The sequence below is a fragment of the Nyctibius grandis genome, chromosome 6 (genome assembly GCF_013368605.1).
Source record: "Nyctibius grandis isolate bNycGra1 chromosome 6, bNycGra1.pri, whole genome shotgun sequence".
Taxonomy (NCBI): domain Eukaryota; kingdom Metazoa; phylum Chordata; class Aves; order Nyctibiiformes; family Nyctibiidae; genus Nyctibius; species Nyctibius grandis.
This window is the reverse complement of record NC_090663.1, coordinates 45,168,208-45,187,853: the sequence shown is the minus strand read 5'-3', so window position 1 is coordinate 45,187,853 and position 19,646 is coordinate 45,168,208. Positions and strand designations below refer to the sequence as shown.

The window sequence follows — 19,646 nt, the reverse complement described above, 5'->3', positions numbered from 1 at the left end:
TTTCTCACTTCCACTAGGTTACAAACTCCTTAACTACCCTCTTCAAGAGGCTGATGAAAATGCTGGTTGGTTGATGTCTTCTTCCACTAATCACGACTGCTTTGATCAAAATTGAAATTGCAGCCTAGGGTTCATCATAAATAAGCCATTTTCTTCAAAACTGGTTGAATTTCAGTGCACAGATGTATTTCAACAGCTTCCAAGTTTTGGTTTCTTTTTACTTTTTTTTTTTCTTTTTTTTTTCTTTCCCTATTTAGAAGCAACAAGTATCCTTAATAATTTTTTTCTACCTAATCTACACATTTTTCTAAAAATTATTTTTCAAATCAGTTTTGTTTTTTCTTTTAATTAATTCGCAAAAGTACCTACCACACCCACTTCCTTCAAAGCAGAAGTCATGGAGATGACTGGTGTACCAGGCTTCACTGGAACTTGTGGTTTAGGAGGAGCGGCTCCAGGCTCCTGTAGTCCATGCACAGGACCATGTTCTGTAGCTCCCACATGAAAAGGCACATTAGGATTCTTTGCGGCTTTCGCTATCAACTGTATAGATTCAATTAAAAAATTTAAATCAATAAATTATCTTCAAGACTTTGCACATTAAACACAGTATTATCAAATAGGCTAACATAAACCTTAAAAAAAGGACAATAATGCCACACATTTTCATACAAAAGACAACTGCCAGCTGCATAAGTAAATGATTTCCGGTTTATCAATTTCACAACATCCTGTTTTTTGCAGCCCTATTTTACTAGTTGGACTTATCACTTCACAGCACACAGGAGCAAAAGAAGATTAAGTACACTTTGGTAAGTTACAGATCATGAAAAAAATTCTTAAGGTAATCCTAATGATTCTTAGGTTTGATGTTCTTAAATTCTGGAACCAAATTCTGCATTCAAGTATACCTAAAATTAGGCTTCTGATGAGGGAATTCTGACTGACAGATGCTCTCCTCAGTTTCTGAAGACAAACTAATTATCTAAGCTTGAAAAATCACAGTATGATATTTTAGTTACACAAAGATAGGGCACTACACACTTTGACTGCGTGTAACAGATTTATTTTCTTACATGTTCTTCCCAGGCTCTTTTCTCTCTTTCATATGCTTCCTTTCTCTTTCGCTCTAACTGTTCTTTCAGAACTGCAGCTCGAGCATTTGCTTGGGCCTGTAGTAAACAAACAAGCAACAAAAGACCAACTTAAAATCATAAAAAGCATTAGCACCTCATTCTGTGGAACATTTTAAAAAGAAACATTCTTGGATTACTTCATCATGCTTTCTCTCACTGATTACTGTATAGACTGTGAAGGGAGGACTCTACTGACAATCAAAATCACCGCACAAGTAAAATAACTGATCTTCTACATTGAAATAATGGCAACTCCTCAAAATTTAATTACAATTCTTGATTTGCATGGTTATATTTTTAATGTACATTGTAATCTTAAAGAGAGTAATTTAAAATTAGAATCTCTACTTAAAATTAGTTTTTAAGCCAAATGCGTTAATCATAAAATACTAAATATTCAGTTTAAACTTTACCTACTTACTCAACATAAACAGAAAAAGCTTCAGTTGCTGTTTCACCTCTAGTTTTAAGGTTAGGCATAACGTTAGCTTGTTATTACATTGCTCTTTGCAGATGATGGGGAAAAAAATCATAGAATATATACAGTAATACTTGCTATGTATCATATGGTAGAGAGAGTTATTGATATAAGAACACCACAGGGAATAAAGTTCCAGTCAAACACTGGATTTCTGTGAAACAGATTTGCTTTAAATATACTTCATCACAGGGGTATACAGCTCACCTTCCAATCCACATGTAGCCCATGTCAGCACATGTAAGGAGTTCTGCCCTCCTTTATTCTTTCAACTTAAATAAAGTTGTTGTTATTTAAGGTACATCCTCCTTTCCCTTTCAGTATCAAAATGCTGTCTTAGTTATACCAAACTGCCTTTAGGACTAAAGCTAAACTAGAGAAAAATCTCAAAGGCAGGGATGGGAAAAATCCTTGACTTGCTATGCTATGTCACAACATATTTTAAAATTACTGAGATAAAACAGTTGAACAGAGTTGTTACCTCAACACAGTCTAAATGAAAACCTCTTTTAGTGAATGTATGAACAAACTATTGATAGCAAAATGAAATGTAAGAAACTTCATAAGATATGAAACAAATTGGAAAACAGTTAAGTTTCATCTCCTCCCTCCCCGCAATTACCTTCTGCGCTTCTATCTTTTTGCGTTTCAGTTCTGCTTCCTCGCTTGATTCTTGTCCATCAGAACTGGCAGCTTCATTCTGCAGAGTAAGAGTCCTCAGAGAATTATTAATTCGTGTATGTAAAAGCTGAGTGATACAAGTGACTACTCAGATCATTTAGACTGACTGTATGACTATCAAGGGTCATAATTTCACTCAGTAACTCCTCATTCAAATATAATGTCTACTTGGATAGAACTTCATCTTTGAGATTTGTGGAGATTTTTGTTTATTTGTTTGGGTTGGGGGGGTGGTTTTAAATGATACAAAGCTTTTACAAGTCAGGAAGAAAGTAATGTGTCTGCTGTTGCAAGGGAAGTGACCTAATGATGCTGGGCATTGCAGGAAAGGTATACAAGAAAGGTTTGATGCTCTAGAATTCCAGTTTCTTCCACTGTATGTGCTCCAAAGGTGAAATGGTAAGAGAGAACATATAAGGTCTACCTCTGAAATGTCTGGTTTCAGTCTCTCTTACTGGTTTCCATGGCCTCTGCATATTCCTATTTACACAACAGACTGACGGAGCCATGCAAAAAAAGTTCTGACAGGAGCTTTTTGCTGTTCATGATCAACTTGTGCAGACCTTTTATTTAAAATAAACTCTTTAGAAGGCCTATTTAGTAGGCTTCTTGCAGTATAAGAAAAAGAGTATTATTGGAAATAATTTGGCAAAACACAAGCCAGAATTTTAGGTAAATTTTTAAGTGAAAATAAAAAAAAATAAGGTCATGCTCAACTTGGCTTCAGTCAGCTAACAGGAAAAAAAACATGACTGAAAAGAACACTGGAGATAGAAAAACTTCAGAAAAATAATTTGGCACTCTTCATAGGCAAAGGAATGAATATATATATTCATCTATTGTATATAAAATAGGATACTGTACAGTATAGGATACTATGCAGTAGCAAAAATTGTTAATCAATGTAAGGAAATAAACATATCTGTGACAAGATTTGGTCAGAGTTGGTGTTCCTCTATAAGTGAACCTCCATGCTAAAGTTTGCATCTGCAAGTCATCAAGAAGAACCTCCTAAACTTGGTCTCTGAATTCTGAAAATTAGTTTAGGCCTACTTCGTGGAAAGATATTAACCTATTCTCTGTTCCTTTGTAGGTGGCATACCTTCTGGGGCATACGACACTACCTCAGGTAAGGTACAGCCACTGGGAAAGGAAGTTAGGTTCCTGATATGCCTAATAACCCATGCAGAGAATTAACGTCATGATCACAGTAACACTACTTTTGTTTGATTTTACTAGCACAAGCAGCCTTGGCCTCCAGAGAAAAGGCTTCTGGAGAGTACCTTTACTTCTGCAGTTAATGATACTGCAGGTAGAGTGTGTGTGCTCCTAATTTTGAGAGGAAGTGTTGCAGCTGCTCAGTGAAAAAACTGAAACAAGCAGTGCAGTACAGCAATGGCTCTATACTGGTAACATTTTAGCACTGTCCTCAGTATTCTAAGGGTACTCAGGAAACACAGTAAGATTTCGTAGGGGTGTGTATGGAGATGACTAGTCCCACTGCAGCAGTTTTGAAGCTTGTCCAAAACACCAGAGGAGAAAGAGGTACAAGTGAAATTAGCACCAAATGCAATTAAGACAGCATGGACTTAGGGTGCATCAGTTTAGCATTTGACGTGAGTCTGTGCTAGCCATGAACTTCACTGACCAGCCTCTACAGTAACTTCATAGACTCACAAGACCTTGATTTTCCTCATGCTCCTTAAGACAAACTTAGGAGAACGGCCCATGTTGGTCCCATGCCAGACTTAGCCACTAGCACATCTTATAAATTTTGCATAGTCTTCTCTGGTAGAAATGTACATAACTTTTGCTCTGGATCACTCATTTTAGATTTAAATGGGTATGGGTTCCTCTTCAATGCACTAAAGAAGTTTTGCACCTCAATAAATGGATTGAATTTAGCTCTCTTGGGTCTCACCAGTGAGATGCAATCAAGGTTAAAGAAAATAAAGAAAACAAAATAAGTGACTAATACAGGAAAAAAATAGAGTATTTTAGCACTAAAAAAACAAAAACAAAACCTAAAGCAATGCAGAACTCTGTTTAGCTGGGACAGTGGTCCAAAGAAACCGAGTGGTACTGGGCATGCTCTTGCTTTATATGTCCAGTCACTATACATAAGATGCATGAAAGCACTTAATATGGGTGCTTAAAGTGTGTGTAGGGGGGGCCAGGAACATTCCTCTAGTTTTAAATCACAAACTACAGTGTGGATATATAAGCAGGTAATCACTTGAGGAAACCCAAACACTCTATTAAGATAAATGGACAGGAAGGGGAAGAACAGACAGGAGTAAAAGATCACACAGTAGGTTAATGAAAAGATGGAAACAAACTCAGGACCATATTTACTACATAGATTGCCTCTCAAATTAAACTTTTTTTAAACAAGTAAATGGATTGCTTCCAAGGGTGCTTTGGATTTTCATTTGACACCTTAAGAAGTGTTTGTTCCGATTCTACTTTATGAACATATTGTTTTTATTGTATTACAAGCATGCTTTGGAAAAGTGATGTTTCAAAAAAAAATGTATTGATTAAATTGAATTCATGCCAGGAATTTCTAACTTTAATGTACACCTACAGAATGTATGAAAAGAATCGCTTCATATGTATTCTGTGTGAGCATTGTCAAGAAGTGAATTCTGGAGAAGTTCCTACAACTAAAAGCAAATAAATATAAACACGCTAGTGCTTGATGAGAAATTTAGGTGTCAAATTCAGATGTAACCTTATGTTGTCTTGTTTTTGAAACACTGTTCGTTTACAGGCACTGAAGCTGCACCCCCAGCACTAAAATAACAAACAGATTTTGCATATTCTGGAAGAAGAGATAAAAGTACACTAACTGTGGAACAGAATTAAATGTCAAATATATATGTCTATATATAAAACTGCCTATGAGAAAAGCCTTCCCACATGGATAAATGAATACATCCCACAGCCAACTTCCGTAAGTATTTAAGATTATTTTTCCAACCAACCTTCTCTCCACGAAGTTTTGCTCTGATCTGTTGTCGTTCATTGAAGTTTTGTAGCCGGATCTGTCTTAATCTTGCCAAATATTCCTAAGGCAAAGAAAGGAAGTAAGTTTCAGTTATACTGAAACTGTCTCCAGTATGGTTAACTTAAAATACGTAAGACCGCACAAAAAAATACAATGGGTGAAAAAAAAAAAAAAAAGCCACACTATTGCTATCACCATATTAGCATTTACTAATCTCCAGAAAAACTCTCATCTAATGAAAATAAAGAAAACTGGAACATATGTTTCCCAGTATTAAGCTATCATTACATTTTATATCACTGAAGGCTAGGAATGGTTATATTTATCACAACAGGATTAAGATGTACAGAGTCATATCTAGATGTATGCACATTCAAGAACCTCTCTGAGACAGACTGATGTAGACAACTACTATTTGGATTATTTAAAAAAGAAAAAAAAAACAAACACACCCAAACTCTAGAACGTTATACAATAAATTATTTCCTAGGAATTTATAAAGTCCTTTTATTTTGTTACACAGATGAACCATGCAGGGAAACCAGGCGCAGTCAAGGTCAAAATAGTGCTATTTGTGCGATGAGCAAAGTGGCAAGCATGCGGGAAGCATACCTCTTCCTCCTTGTTTCTGGATTTCCTTCCTCTTGCAGAAATGGGCCTGCCTCCATAGATATCTGCCACGTTTTGCAGTGTAGCCTGTTTGCCATTTAATGGTATCAAATTTAAGGTGGCTGGGGCAGTAAAATTATCTGCTTTATCCAATAACTGTTCACTTATAAGAAACCAAATCCATCAATGATCTGCAGGTGTTCTGAACTTAACCGATAACCCCTTTTCACTTACACGAAACATATGACAGTAGTAACTAAAAATCCTGAGTAGCCAGAGAGACTAGAGCTTTAAGAATATAGCTGCCTTGTCCCTGCAATTCTGATCTTCTCCTGCTATGTTAGAAAGTCTAAATTCTGATGGGCATGAGTTTTTCTACATCTGGACTATATACAAATTGTGGCACAGAGTTGGCATTTCTGCCATTGTTGAGCCAAGCCTGAAATAAAAGTGGAATCTTTATGTGTTCTTAGATTAAGCTTTTCTACAATGATGACTTTTTTTAAATATACTACAAGTAGCAAACTCAAAAACCTAATAAAATACTTAAATATACATATTACATCTAACAAGCTGTGTTAAATGCATATGCATTCACAGTGTATAGTCTTGGTTAGCGTGATGTGCTCGGTGTCCTAACTGTTACCAAAAGGACTGAACCTTTAAGGAAGTACAATATAAAATAGTACAAGAATAATTTCACTCCAAATTTCCTGCTTGCATTAAAATCCAAAATATTTAAATTCTTTTGTTCATGATATACCATAAGCCTCTCCTGAACAGGTTAAAAATATCTTGATTTGTTAACTCAACATACAATAAAGACAGTAAAACCATACATGTGATAGTTACATGGACCTTCTGCCTTATAAAATACCAGGGCTTTAGCTTTCTCAAGCTTGAGTGTAGAGACCATCAGAAAGTAAATACTCCAGTTAAGTTCTTGATAGGGAGGACTGAATTCAAATATTCCAGCTAAATACTCTCTTAGATTGAGCAAAAAATCAGTAACTCAAGGAAACAGCACATTTCTGCACTTCTGTGGTTTTGTGACTGAGGGATCAGAGAACAAATTAAAGGAACCATCCTGTGGATAAGAAGTAGCATCCATTCATGAGGACTCCATGAATTCTGTTTTTGGCTTGAGCATTAAGTCATACAAAATGGAAAAGAATATTTTCCATATTCACCTTTTCAGAAAATATTTCTTTTTATTTTTAACTTTTTTATGCATGTTCCTGAGCTTGACAAAAGCTAACTGGCACTATTCAAGTCATCTCATTGTTCTTCATTCTAGCATTCAAGTTAGGTTAGGTATTTTCATCAAACTGATGGGGGCATATCACGGCTCTTAAACAAGAAAGAAACTGGAAGCAAGATTTTTGAGAACTGATTATCTTTCTGTAGATTGTTAACTTTTACTCATCTGCCTACATTAAAATCTTCCAAGACCAGGACTCAATGTTTTGCAATGCCACACAGCTACAGTGAAGTAGCAAATTAGGTCAGCAGCTGTCTTAAAGAAGAGATGACTGGAAGTATCAACTCAACTACTGAGTCAAACTTTTGACTGTCACTTGAAAACTAAAATTGACAGCAAGTATATGTAACAGAAGCTGGGTAAATTAGCATGAGTCATTTGACTTACAAGTCTTCATATGACAAAGAGCTGCATATTAGTTGATGATTCCTACTGATTTCTCCTATCAGAGCATCATGGTCTGGACAACAGTCCCATCCTTATATGAGAACTACTGCCAGCTAGTCAAATTATTTTCTTGCATAAATGGAAGGAAGCTGATGAGAACTTCTGCTATCAATGGCAAATAATAGTACATGAATTTGGAACCCTGGCTTCGAGTTAAGTGTGAAACATCTGGAAGTTACTTTTACAACTTTCAGTAACCTCCCTGTTTTATTATGGCAGACAGTTAAGAATAAAACATTTGGGCTCAGTTGAATACATTAGAGAAATCTGAGAAACATTAACCTGAATACTTGGGTATCTTGCATAAATTGATCTCACACATTTATATTAATGCCAACAAAGTCAAGGACTTGTCCACGAAGATGCAGTCTTAACAAGAATTGTTCATTTTTTCAAAATTATTTACTGGTCTTGGAGGTTTTAAAAAACAGAACCATAGTTTTAAAGTGGAAGACTCATGCTTTAAAACATATATACTAATCTAAGGATACTTCACCATCAAAGCAGTGAATCAAAGTATCTAAGAATTGCTTACTGTATGTGAAATAATCCCTGAAACAAAGATCTGGCTGTAAATCACGATCTGATATTCAGATACAACTCAGGAGATGATTCTGTAAATCTGCAGTTGGTCTCATCTCACTGCAATGCCAGCATAGTCAGTTTAACTTCAGCAGCTGACAGTGATATTGTGACTTGGTCGTATATGAATAGTGTGGAGAAGCACTCAAAAAGCAAAACTCTCCACATTATGAAAACACATAGTTCAACCACACAAAGTCCTAGTGCAAATGAGTCATTTCCAAGGTATCTACTGCAAAACAAACTTCCTAAAGGAATACTGAATTTAAAACTGCAAGCATAAAGAACGAAGAACATTTTGTGACACTGTCCACTAGTTAATCTCTAAAGAGTAAAGGTTTTAGAAACATCAACCTTGACAGAGATAAATGTCTTTACAATATCTTCTCAATAAGCAGAATGTGTTTTTGTAAAACACCTACTGTATCTGATCATTAGCTGTATTGGTTTAGTCAAACTTCATTTAGGTTCAAGGTACTGAATAACACATAAAGTTTAATTTTAACCAAAACTTTAAAGCTATGAACAGAAAAAAATGTAAATGCATGTTCTAAAATTCACAGTACCAAGTTAGACACATGCAAAAAAAGCTATTTTCCTTTGTTAACAAATTTACGGTCATGAGAAATGTATTGCACAATTCTGTTACATTTTAATAAAATCAGTAATAAGATGCAAAAAACCTACCTCCCATTTTTTAAAAATACTTAAGGAAGATACTTAGCCTGCATTTCATGGTTATGATGCTACTTCAAAGATTCATAAAGCATGCTGAAACAGTAATATACATAGGAAGACCAGATTCCATACCATGTGTCCCTCAGCTCGAGCTTTGTTTTCCATGGCTTCTCTCTTTCGTTGCCAGAATTCTTCAACTTGCTTTGCTCTGTCTGCAGCTATCCATCCTTTTTGCCTGAGTAATTGCAACATATAGCAAGATGAAAGACTCTGAAATACGACACTCAAAAAAACCCCCCTGCATTTATTCTAACTAGGACACACACAAAAAAAGTAACTTTCTATGAGTAAGCCATCTACAAGAAAATGCCTTTCATCAGCCAAAATACAAGTCAGACTTCCACAAAATGGAAGAAAATGGGCTCAACTAAGTTAAAAGAACAATTTAAAAAAACAAAAAACAAAAAACAAAAACCCACACCATGTTGTCCTTCCAGATCCTGGTCATCAAAACAAAAATGAATGTCAAAACACAATCTTAGTGCAACTATTTCTGAAAATGTCTCAGCCTGTTTCATTATTTTTATCATTTGTGAAAAAGACTACTCCTTCAGGGTTTCCCTTCAGAGACAAGCAAGAACTCACCCCATGAGTCAGTCAGTGGGTCAATGCTGCAGCAGTCTTTCAAGACTGACCTACATTTGGAGTAAAAGCTTCTACCGCTTAAGATAATTAGTACAGTGCTAGTATTCTCAGAGTGTTCTGGCAACTCCTTCTGGGGGATCTTGGGGGATTTTTGTTTGTTTTTAAAGGGACTGTGAAGGAATTTTCCTACCTTAAAATTAGCCAGAACAAGATCCTTTTTTCACATGTTCCACCCCAGGTCAGGGACTGGCTTGGGCAGACAAGAAGGCTGTGTTCAAGTTACCATAACTGAGCACATGGCAAGTCTCCTAGTACATAGATACGATCGTTTTGTAGAGGAAACAGTTTCTGAAAAATTGGTTAGAAAGCTTCCTCTGAGTCCACTTCTATTAAAAAACCCACTGAGAAATTGTGTAAGATATTCTAACAAATGGCAGAATGATAAGGCAATCCCCTTTCCAAGGTTCCCCTAGCCTTGTTTGACTGAGCAGTATTGGGGGTCCAGCAACAGGCAGGAAGAAATTGGAATAAGTTGATAGCAATAACTCATCAGGCTGAGACAGTTAAAGAAAGAATCATTTTGCATTTTGCAATACAGGAGCTATTGCTAGTAATTAATAAATGAATTAGCACACTAATTAAACATCCTTGCATCTTGTTTTTTCTCTCCCCTCATCCCACTCCAAGCAACAAGGAAATGAAATAGTTCCATGTGCTACATTTCATTAAGAGGAAGATGGAGATAAAACTACTTTGATACAATAAAACAAACACTGTAGCTACTCTGAAAAGGCAGGACAATCCATGTAGGTGTTACTGGTAAAGAAACACTTGATAATCTTTGTATATACATATTTGACTCACTACAAGATTTCTACTGTAACTGTTGATTACATATGAACTCAATTGGTGGGCAGTGAAATCTGTCCAAACCTGTGTCATATAGCTGAACTTCAGCTTACAGTATTGGAGGAGAGCTACTTCCCAAGAAAAAACAAAAAAACCACAAAAAAACAAAACCTATTTGTCTCAAACCAAGTTGACAGGAAAAACTTATTTCAAGTAAATTTTATGAAAATGGTTTTCCCTACTCTAAAGCTGAGTGACTCATTTTGCTAAAACATTTCAATTAGATTTCTTCTGGGCTGCATTTCTGTCCAAGAGACAATTTTTAAAGACTGTTGATGTTGAATATATTAGCTTTGCATTAGTTGTGGTAGTGTAATCAGAAAGATTGCAACTTGATCATTTCTCAACTTCTTTAATATACTCTCTAAATTACCTATCTTTAAGAAAGTTGCAATTATTTAAATTCTTTGTTTGAGCTAAACATCCCGAACACTTATCTTTATATTTCACCTCCAGCTTAAAGAATAACGTGCAGGAGAGAATACTGCTAGACTAGCTATGTAAAGTACGAATACTTACCACATTTTAAATGCTAAGAAACAGCACCTCAATTTAAGGCTAAAGGTAATGCAGTTTATAAATAAAAAAATAAAAATCTCTACCTATTTTGAAACTTCTGCACAGTATTTTCGTTGAGTGCATCCAAGTTCATGTATTTGAGAAATACTGAATCAGCTATTCATAATTTGCAGGCCTCTACTATAGTTCCTCTCAATTTGAACAGATTTAAAACAGTCTACTCAGGTGTAGCCAAGTATCATTTAATATTGTCAAATGTGCGAGGCAAACTGTTTCCTAATCTAGGCAAGATGTGGGGATTGTGGCAAAGCATTGTGCAAAGCATTGAGAATAAATTGAGGAGGATGGAAATATGCATCTACATCAGTTAGGAAAATACACCTTCCAGTACTGGGTTGTACCAAGAGGAATTTTATTTAGCTCACAACAGGCCAAATTAATATAAAGAAAATATATCTTGCAGCTTGCAAAATTGTAAAATCAGTGTTAAACATGTTATTACTGCAAATTTTAAAATAGAAAAAAATCTACATGGGCAAAATATTTTATATTAAAACATAAAACTGAATAAAATTAGTTTAGAAGAACAAATGTTTTCTTTTGTGACTTCCTTTTCCTCACATTAACTCCATTTATTTCTTCCTCCATGTGATACATCATTTGATCTGCAGAAGTTTAAACAATGCATAAGAAAATTTGTCCCTCTAAGAAAGTTAGTTAGTAATGCTCATGTACTAAACTTCTAGAAAAAAGATATTTTCCCATTTACTGCTCACAAGTGCAGACACGGTTCTTTAGGCAATATTAACAGATTTGAAGGAGAGCAAAAAAGTTTTGAAGAAGCTACTTCAAAGAGTCAAATTTAAAAAAAAATCAATACTTGTTTACAATCCTTTTATATATAAAATACTCAGTTTATAGTAATTGCAACGAATAAGCATCACCGAATTAAAAGTTGCACACCATTATAACACCTGGCATTCGCATCTTGACAAAGAAAGCTCCTAGAAGTTTTCCACAAGAGCTAACAATTCTGGGAGCATTCTAGACACTCTCTCTATGCTAGAGAGTCAAACAATTTAGACGTAGAGAAGGCAGTCAGAATGAGATGACAGGAGAAGGAAGCATCTTGGCAGGTAACACAAAAAGTGGAAGATGAAAAAAGCAAAGGAGGAGGCTTATAATGTTATCAACAACTGCATTAAGCCAAGAATTTTGGATGAAATGTAGTTTAATTACAGTTGTTAGTAATGCATTTTTTCCACTACTGAGGAAGACAAGGTTTCCATTGGTTCTAAAAGAATTGTGGTCTGTGAGGGACTAACACACAAACAGACGGCACAGTACCAATGGATAAAAGAAATTTTGAGACATGTCCAACTACTAAATGAAACAAGACACAGAACAAGAATCTAACACGTAGGGACAAATTTACGGATTATCATAGTCCAACCTGTTTGCATTGGCTTGCTTAGACACCTCCTTCAATCTTTTCATTTTTTTCCTAACTGCACCAGCATCAGGTAAATGGTGATGACCTGCAGGCCCCTTAGGAACTCCTGGACGTATTCCAGGTGGAATTCCTCTGTAGATAAATATGTACAGCAACTTTCATTACTTTCATCTAAAGCAGACCACATGCAACTTGTAATGGAATCTAGCCATACCTTTCAACAACTTCTCGGCCTTGTATTTTCACCCTCAATTTGGCTTCCCTCTCTTCAGCTACTTTAATGTTTTCCTTTTGCTGTTGCAGCTGGTCAAAAATAGCATGATAGTGTTCATATTGTCCTCTGGAAGACACAGGAAAAGGACCAACACCACCTCCACCGCCATAATATGGTGCCTGGAAATCAGAAGGGGTAGGGTGGAAATCTCAAATATTGGTTTTCACAAGCCCTTCCAATTTTCAACTCTTCAGCAAAATAAAAGCATTAATATGTCCTGCAACAATTCTGAATTATTGCTAGTTTTATTCCTGCCATGCCCCTATTTTAATGAACTACAAGACAGATAAATTAAAAAAATATTTTTCTATTAGCACTCCAGAATAACACAGCATTTTACCACAAGAAGTGTAATTGGAGATAGATGTTCCACACGGCAAAAATCAAAGTTTTATCACAAAAGCTAAAAGTGATACAGTACTAATGAGTTATTTGTAGCCAAACACCCATTTTTGCATGAAGCTGGAAACAGCTAAGCACACTTCTAAGGTTGCTGAATTAAGTGTGGATCTATCTGAGAATCCCCATTATCACCAAACTGTAATTTAGTTTCATCACCAGAACTGAGATGCTTCCCTACTAAAGCTCAGATCAGGGGAGCGTCTATCACAAGCTACTGCTTTATGTGATTTATCTCTGTCATTCTCAAAGAATCAGAATTCCTATAGAACCTTCATGTGAAAATAATAAAGAAAAAAAATGTTGCAAGCAGCTGTGTACAGTAACAGCCAAGGATGGATGCAGAAAATGTGACACTGGCAAAACTAGGTTAAGGTTGTCAGCACATGCATAAAAACGTTCCATTTACACCTGGGGGAAACAGTCAAATAGCCCATGGTAGTGAACGTACGGAATTTGTTTTAACAATAGTGTCAATGTTCCTTCCAGAGTGGTCTTAAATATTTTAAATAAATTCAAATAGGTGAGTGCAGATGTGACAGGTTTAAGATTGTCTACTTAGAAGTTCTCGAACAGATTGTATTTGACAATGGAATTTAGCTCACAATCTGAGTTTCAATTGCTCAACACTCATCAACAGCTCCCCATGATCCATGATAGAATACTAACTGGAAGATTTATCCAGATATTCAAATAAAGATGCACGTATGCTGTTGGATCTGAATAAAAATAATTTACTATACAAGACTATAGTTTCTGCCAATAGAAGGCAGTCTTGCTTTGGACACTATTTAAGGTTTCACCTATCATTATTAGAGCTCAGTTTTCAAAAAGGATTATCTAAAGAAATAGTATGATCAATCTCTAGGCAAATGCTATGAAGCAGGTGCTCATCAACAGTCTGCAGAACAGTTACAGCCCCTGCTAGAACCACAAACCCAAAGCCAAATCTTGCCACCTCCTTCCCTACTTTCCCTCAGAAACAGGTGCCAGCAACCAACCCCAAAAGACAACAGGAGGAGAAAATCATGCAGTGCATGACGCTGCTGTGCCTTCGTAAGAGGCTATATGGCTTGCATTATTGGAAAGCTTGAACAATACTATTCGACAGCATCATCAGGGAGTTGCTGGATACGCTGTTTTCATGTTGGAGAAAGGAAAAGGACAACAAAGTCAAGAATACTGTAATAGTATATGGAAACCTGGAGTGATGATAACCTAGCAGCCTGCAATAAGATTTGTACTAAACTATCTAATCTGGAGAAGACATTTCAATGAATTTTAAAGCATATTTGCCACGACATTTTACACCAGTGACACTTAGTGAAAATATACACAGCCACTGAACCTGTTTCCCTAGATGAATGAGAATACTGATAACGATGCAGCTGTAGCTACAACAGAACACTTTATGTTTGCAATGTCTAAGGAACTTGCAATAAAGTTCTCAAAGTTAATCAGAAACATGATTGTTTTCAGGAACATATATAGCTCTGAAGCAAATGTGATGATGCTGCTGATATACTGTGTTGTATGGAAGCTTGTATGGGTGCCGGCCAGTTTCATCTTGAGAGAAAGAGAAGGATGGCATAGGAACCAAATGTTTTTTGATTTTTCCATTAAATCAGCACCTGGTAGTTTTTAAAGCCTGTTATGCTTAAGTTTGCTTTTATATTTAAGCTTTACTTATACGATGTGTGGCACACATCAAAGATGATGTCTATTTTGAAATAATATACTTAATATACTTAATAAGCTGCTACTGAAACCTGGTCAAGTGCTTATGTATTATAAAGTGCTTCCTCATATTCTCGTACAAGGAACAGAAAATAAAACCTCTGTTCATTTTGACTCTACTGCTCAGTCAGAGCTTGTTTACAAAAACCCTACTGAACATGTTTTGGCCAAGTATTTTTGTAAGACTCACTACCACCACAACAAATAGCTGTGTTTTAATCCATTTTCTATTGTCAAATAGATTTACACCACAGCAATATTTAAATTCCTGCCCTGGCTCTGTCTGATGAAAGTACCCAGACATTTATATTCAAATAACTTCATGAGACTACTCCCCTGAACAGTTATGTTTCCATGAAACTATGACACACACAAACAGTCAAATAGAAACTGTCACAGGAATCAGATTAAATTATGTAAGAAGTGAATGGCTAAAGAGTTTACTGATTTCAGAAAAAATAATTAGATTTACTCAGGATTTTTCACCCCCCCTCCTGAACAACTTATCAATATATATAAACACTGTCATTTATGTTGCTAAATAACAAAGAATGCTTAGAAGCAGGTGTTTAATAATGGGGAAGAGGTCCATTATCATAATGAGAACCTGGAAAAAGATTTCAACAAAAGAATTAGAGAACAAACTTGAATGTGACAGAAGCTGTTCATGCATAGATTCAGCACAGGAAAGGTAGCAAAAGCAGGAGTGGAAAAAAGAAAGTGGTGCATGAAAACCATTACTGGCAGAAAGAGATTCAGAAATTTAGTAAATATTAAAAATGAAAATTGCACATGATCTCCAATAAGCCAGGGAAGAGAGTCTGTTATATAGTTTCTCTTAAATTAACCATAGATTAATAACAGGCAGCCCCAAGAGTTGATCTCTAAGAGCAGATCTTTCTGAAAAGAGAAGATCATGCCAGATAACCAAAGGTGGGGGGATCAGACTACATCACACTTCTGCATCTGCTGCCAACCTTAACATCACCACTTCCACCTGAACCAAGCACATTCCTCCATCCTTGTTCCCTGGCTCTGTTTATTCGTTCCATCTGAAGGAGAAAACAATACAGGAAAACATAATTCAAGGAATCACTAAGTAAAAATTGAACTTCACTAGTAACACATTTTAAACATATTTTACCCTTTCTTTTTCCAATCTTCTCATTTCAGCTGCCTTCAGTAAACTGATCTGTAATGTGTAAGAATTAAACATATTTAGTAACTCAGAAATTGAACTACTCCATATTCTTATGCAACGTGTAATATACCACAAAATATTTCATTAAAATTACTGTGGGTGGAAAAAGAAAGTCTCAAAAACCTTGTCTACCTGATCTCTCTGGCGTTTTTCTTTTTCAGACAATTCTAACCTTTTCTTTTTTAAAGGTTCCTGAAAAATAAGCATATAATTTGGTATTTATTACTGAGTCATTATTCTGTCAAGTCTCTGTCAAGATAAGTTAGTGCTCCAATTGCTGGTGTATGCCCACGATGATTAAAAAAAAAAAAACAAAACCAACCAAAGAAAAAAACCTCTCTTACATAATGTGTGGGAAAAAAGATAAGGAGGAAAGGTTTGAAGGTTTTATTTTGTCATTCTTGTTCTGCACTTAGCTTTTGCTTAGTTTGAAAATGAACAGATTATTTTATGATACCTCAAACATTTTCCTCCTTTCTTCTCCTGGATTCATTTTCTTCATTGGAGTTGCAAAGGCCTGGATAAAAGGTGAAACTTGAAATTAGATAGCATGATGCCGGAGTGAGAGAAAAATTCTAATCAGAAAAAAAAAAAAATCTTAAACACACAACTTGGTGCAAAATGGGGTTAAAATAATTAATTACTCAGAAGGTTTTAAATGAAAAGCACTGCTAGGATCTAGGGGTAAATGCTTCTGTGCTTGTTCATCCTTTACTAAAAGACTGTCTTGAAAGCTGAAGACAGTAATTTTTAAATCTGTTTTGTCTTAATTTTTCTTCTCTGGCAATATCATTGGCTGTGTTTTGAATAACCTAATAAATATGTTCTCCAAATAAAAGAGAATCTTAATATCTAGGGACCCTCAAAGACTTATAATAGGAACAGATTTATTAGGTTATCCTTAGGCTCTTTCACTTGGGTAACTCTAACCAAGGTTCTTGTTACCTATGGAAGAGGAAAACACAGCCACTATTGAATACCTAGTAAAGAAGCACCTATACGTAATAAACCATGCTGCTTACTCTAGTCTTCTCAAAAAAGTGATGGTTACTTTTAAAGCATTTTTTTTCTGACCATACTAGAACACAGAGCGCTTCATAGTATTTTCTTTTGATGACCTAAAATCCTATCAAGAGTACTTTAAAATCAAGTATTTCAGAAGACAGAAGCCTTTAGAGACTTAAGTCAATATAGTTCAACTACAGTGAGTTAACATAATATCCCTAAACAAAGGAGATTGCTACATGCTACTCTGAAAAGCCAGTTGAGAGCTGCAAGCTCGGACTATCCTGGAACAACAGCAAAGAGAAGGAAATTTATATTACACTGTAGCCATTGTTTCTATCCTACATCTTATCCCTTGTCACTACGTACAATCCACACAAAGAATATGTCTTAGAATTGCAGTGTTACTGACTCCTTAACATGCAGCAAGAGGATACTTCCTCAGTCTCTACCCTGCCACTTTGAGTCTCTATGCAAGCTGGATTGATGTTGGCTGGTGAAACTGATTATAAAGAGCAGCAGACTAGCCAATGGTTGCCCAGCCAAGCTTAAAACATAAAAACTTTATGGTCTCATAAGGACATACAAGCGTTCCCTTCTTGCTCTTTTTCAAACTGTCAATCACAAACCAACAAGGCTTGTGTGATCAATGAGTTTTTCCCTAAACCTCCACTAACTTTTGAACCTCAAGGATAAGTTATGTCTCGGGGATAATTTTCTATCCACCTATCAAATTGACAGACTGATAGGGAACTCAGTATTATGTTCCCCGAAGTGCCATGGGGAGAAAGAAAGAAAAAACCTCCAAACCCACAAAACACCCACAACAACAACAACAAAAATATTACTCATTCAGAAGAAAATCTGAATTAGTTCTCTTGCTGAAGTGGGAGCTTCTTGGTTGCTAGTTGTTTGGCATGTGTATATAGCTCAAAACTAGCTGTATCATAAACATCTCCTGGCCATGCAGTAATTAAAGGAATAAAGAGAGAGGAAAAAAAAAAAAAAGTGTTTTATGTAATAAGGAGTACAGAGAAAACAACTGGAAAAAAAAGTTCAAAAGTACTATATGAAGGTATACAGCAGACTATTTCTCATTAGCTCATGGAATTAAGTCTGGGAAACTCCTCTTCCAATTACACAGTTTCTCTGGCTGATAACACTTTAGAAAATTACTAAAAAGTTTTCTATGTTTTGAAAATTTGAGATTATTTTTTAACAAGGAAGAAAGATGCAAAGATTCTTATCAATGATCTTGGTATACCTGAGAGACTTCCAATATTTCTAAGAGTGGTCAACACCAACAAAGGAACTGAAAACACACAAAGCACATCTAATTCAGCAGTGGAATTAAAAACCAAACCTAAGGTAGCAGTCTCCAAAAATCATTATATTAAAACCAACTAATCAAAAAAAAAAAAAAAAAAAAAATCAATAATGAAGCAAGCCAAGCATTTAAACTACTACTACTTTCTCTGCAGATGCATGTGTCCAGATAAAAGACATTTTGAAAATGAATGGATAGTATTTTCATAGCATTTAAATAAGGTATCAGCAAAACAGTTCAATTTAAGTAACTTAGCTTCTTACCTGTCTAGATTTAGCCAATGGCTTCTCATTAGGCTTTTTAAGTGCATCACAAGACTTCCTGATCACTAAAGGCACTCCATATTTTGCAGCAGGTTTGGTAATTTTCTGAGCTGGTGCAACTGAAGTCAGCACTTGTTCTTGAGCTGGTCTTTTAGCTAAAAAGAAAAAAGCCTGTTTTACAGCTATCCAGGCTGGCCAGTGTACCATACACTATCTTGCCATAGCTGAAAGCAAAAGCACTTTACACACTTACTTACCTGCTGCAGTATGTGGTCCAAACTTCTGGAAGATTTTGTGATTGAATTCTTCTGCAATAAGCTAAACAAAAAGTTGAACAGTTAGCCAACAATATTTATGTCTGAAGCTAGAAAGACCTCCTTTTCAGAGAAGCGTGCCACTCACAGTAAGCATCTAACTAGTAGTATTTACTGTAACTTAAATATAAATGAATACTCAACTTTATGTATTCAATTTAGTATCACTAACATTAATATGGAGCTAGATTCAGTATTTTCAAATATTTTTGGTGTAACTGTTTAAATAATTTTTAAAAAACAATTTAGTCTTGACTTCTGGGTAGCACACATTACCTCATTTATGAACTAGCTAAGAATCTAGAAGAAAGTTACTGTGAGCATCAACATAGTTTTATGCATAGTTCATTTTAGATTTCTATATAGTTGCCAAATTTCACTTCAAATTCTCAGACTGCTTGTGTCAAAAAAATAGTCCTTTAGAAATATTTGCAGTTTTTAGTTTCTCTATCCTTTTCAAGATGGGAAGATGACTACATATGTGGATATCTAGGAACAACATATACAGTGTGCTGTCAGGCATATCAAATTAGTATAATAAAATGTGAAAAAAGCCTTACTGGAGTACAAAAAATGGAGTCTAGACAAAGAACATTCACACATGAATAGGCCATCATCTCACATCATACTGAATATTGTATGTAGTTCTGAACCCAACACCTCAAAAACCATGTAGTAGAAATGAAAAAGGTTCAAAGAAGAGCAGTAAGGATAATTA

At 35.5% G+C, this 19,646-nt stretch overlaps 1 protein-coding gene across 9 annotated transcripts in view; it reads right to left on the bottom strand.

The window, feature by feature from the left end:
• The window catches only part of NEK1 (NIMA related kinase 1), a 56,406-nt gene that overhangs the window by 16,018 nt on the left and 20,742 nt on the right, over positions 1-19,646 (bottom strand). For 3 of the 9 annotated variants that reach the window (XM_068403276.1, XM_068403280.1, XM_068403275.1), the window contains exons 10-23: positions 18,872-18,932; positions 18,615-18,769; positions 16,477-16,536; positions 16,152-16,211; positions 15,963-16,010; positions 15,796-15,870; positions 12,623-12,801; positions 12,409-12,540; positions 9,015-9,117; positions 5,918-6,001; positions 5,283-5,366; positions 2,237-2,314; positions 1,077-1,172; positions 370-543 (exon numbers count right to left, since the gene is read on the bottom strand). In XM_068403276.1, coding sequence (XP_068259377.1) covers positions 370-543; positions 1,077-1,172; positions 2,237-2,314; positions 5,283-5,366; positions 5,918-6,001; positions 9,015-9,117; positions 12,409-12,540; positions 12,623-12,801; positions 15,796-15,870; positions 15,963-16,010; positions 16,152-16,211; positions 16,477-16,536; positions 18,615-18,769; positions 18,872-18,932 — 1,389 coding nt within the window. The remainder of the gene's footprint in view (positions 1-369; positions 544-1,076; positions 1,173-2,236; positions 2,315-5,282; positions 5,367-5,917; positions 6,002-9,014; positions 9,118-12,408; positions 12,541-12,622; positions 12,802-15,795; positions 15,871-15,962; positions 16,011-16,151; positions 16,212-16,476; positions 16,537-18,614; positions 18,770-18,871; positions 18,933-19,646) is intronic. The other 6 variants (XM_068403279.1, XM_068403281.1, XM_068403278.1 and 3 more) reach the window with 6 other exon arrangements.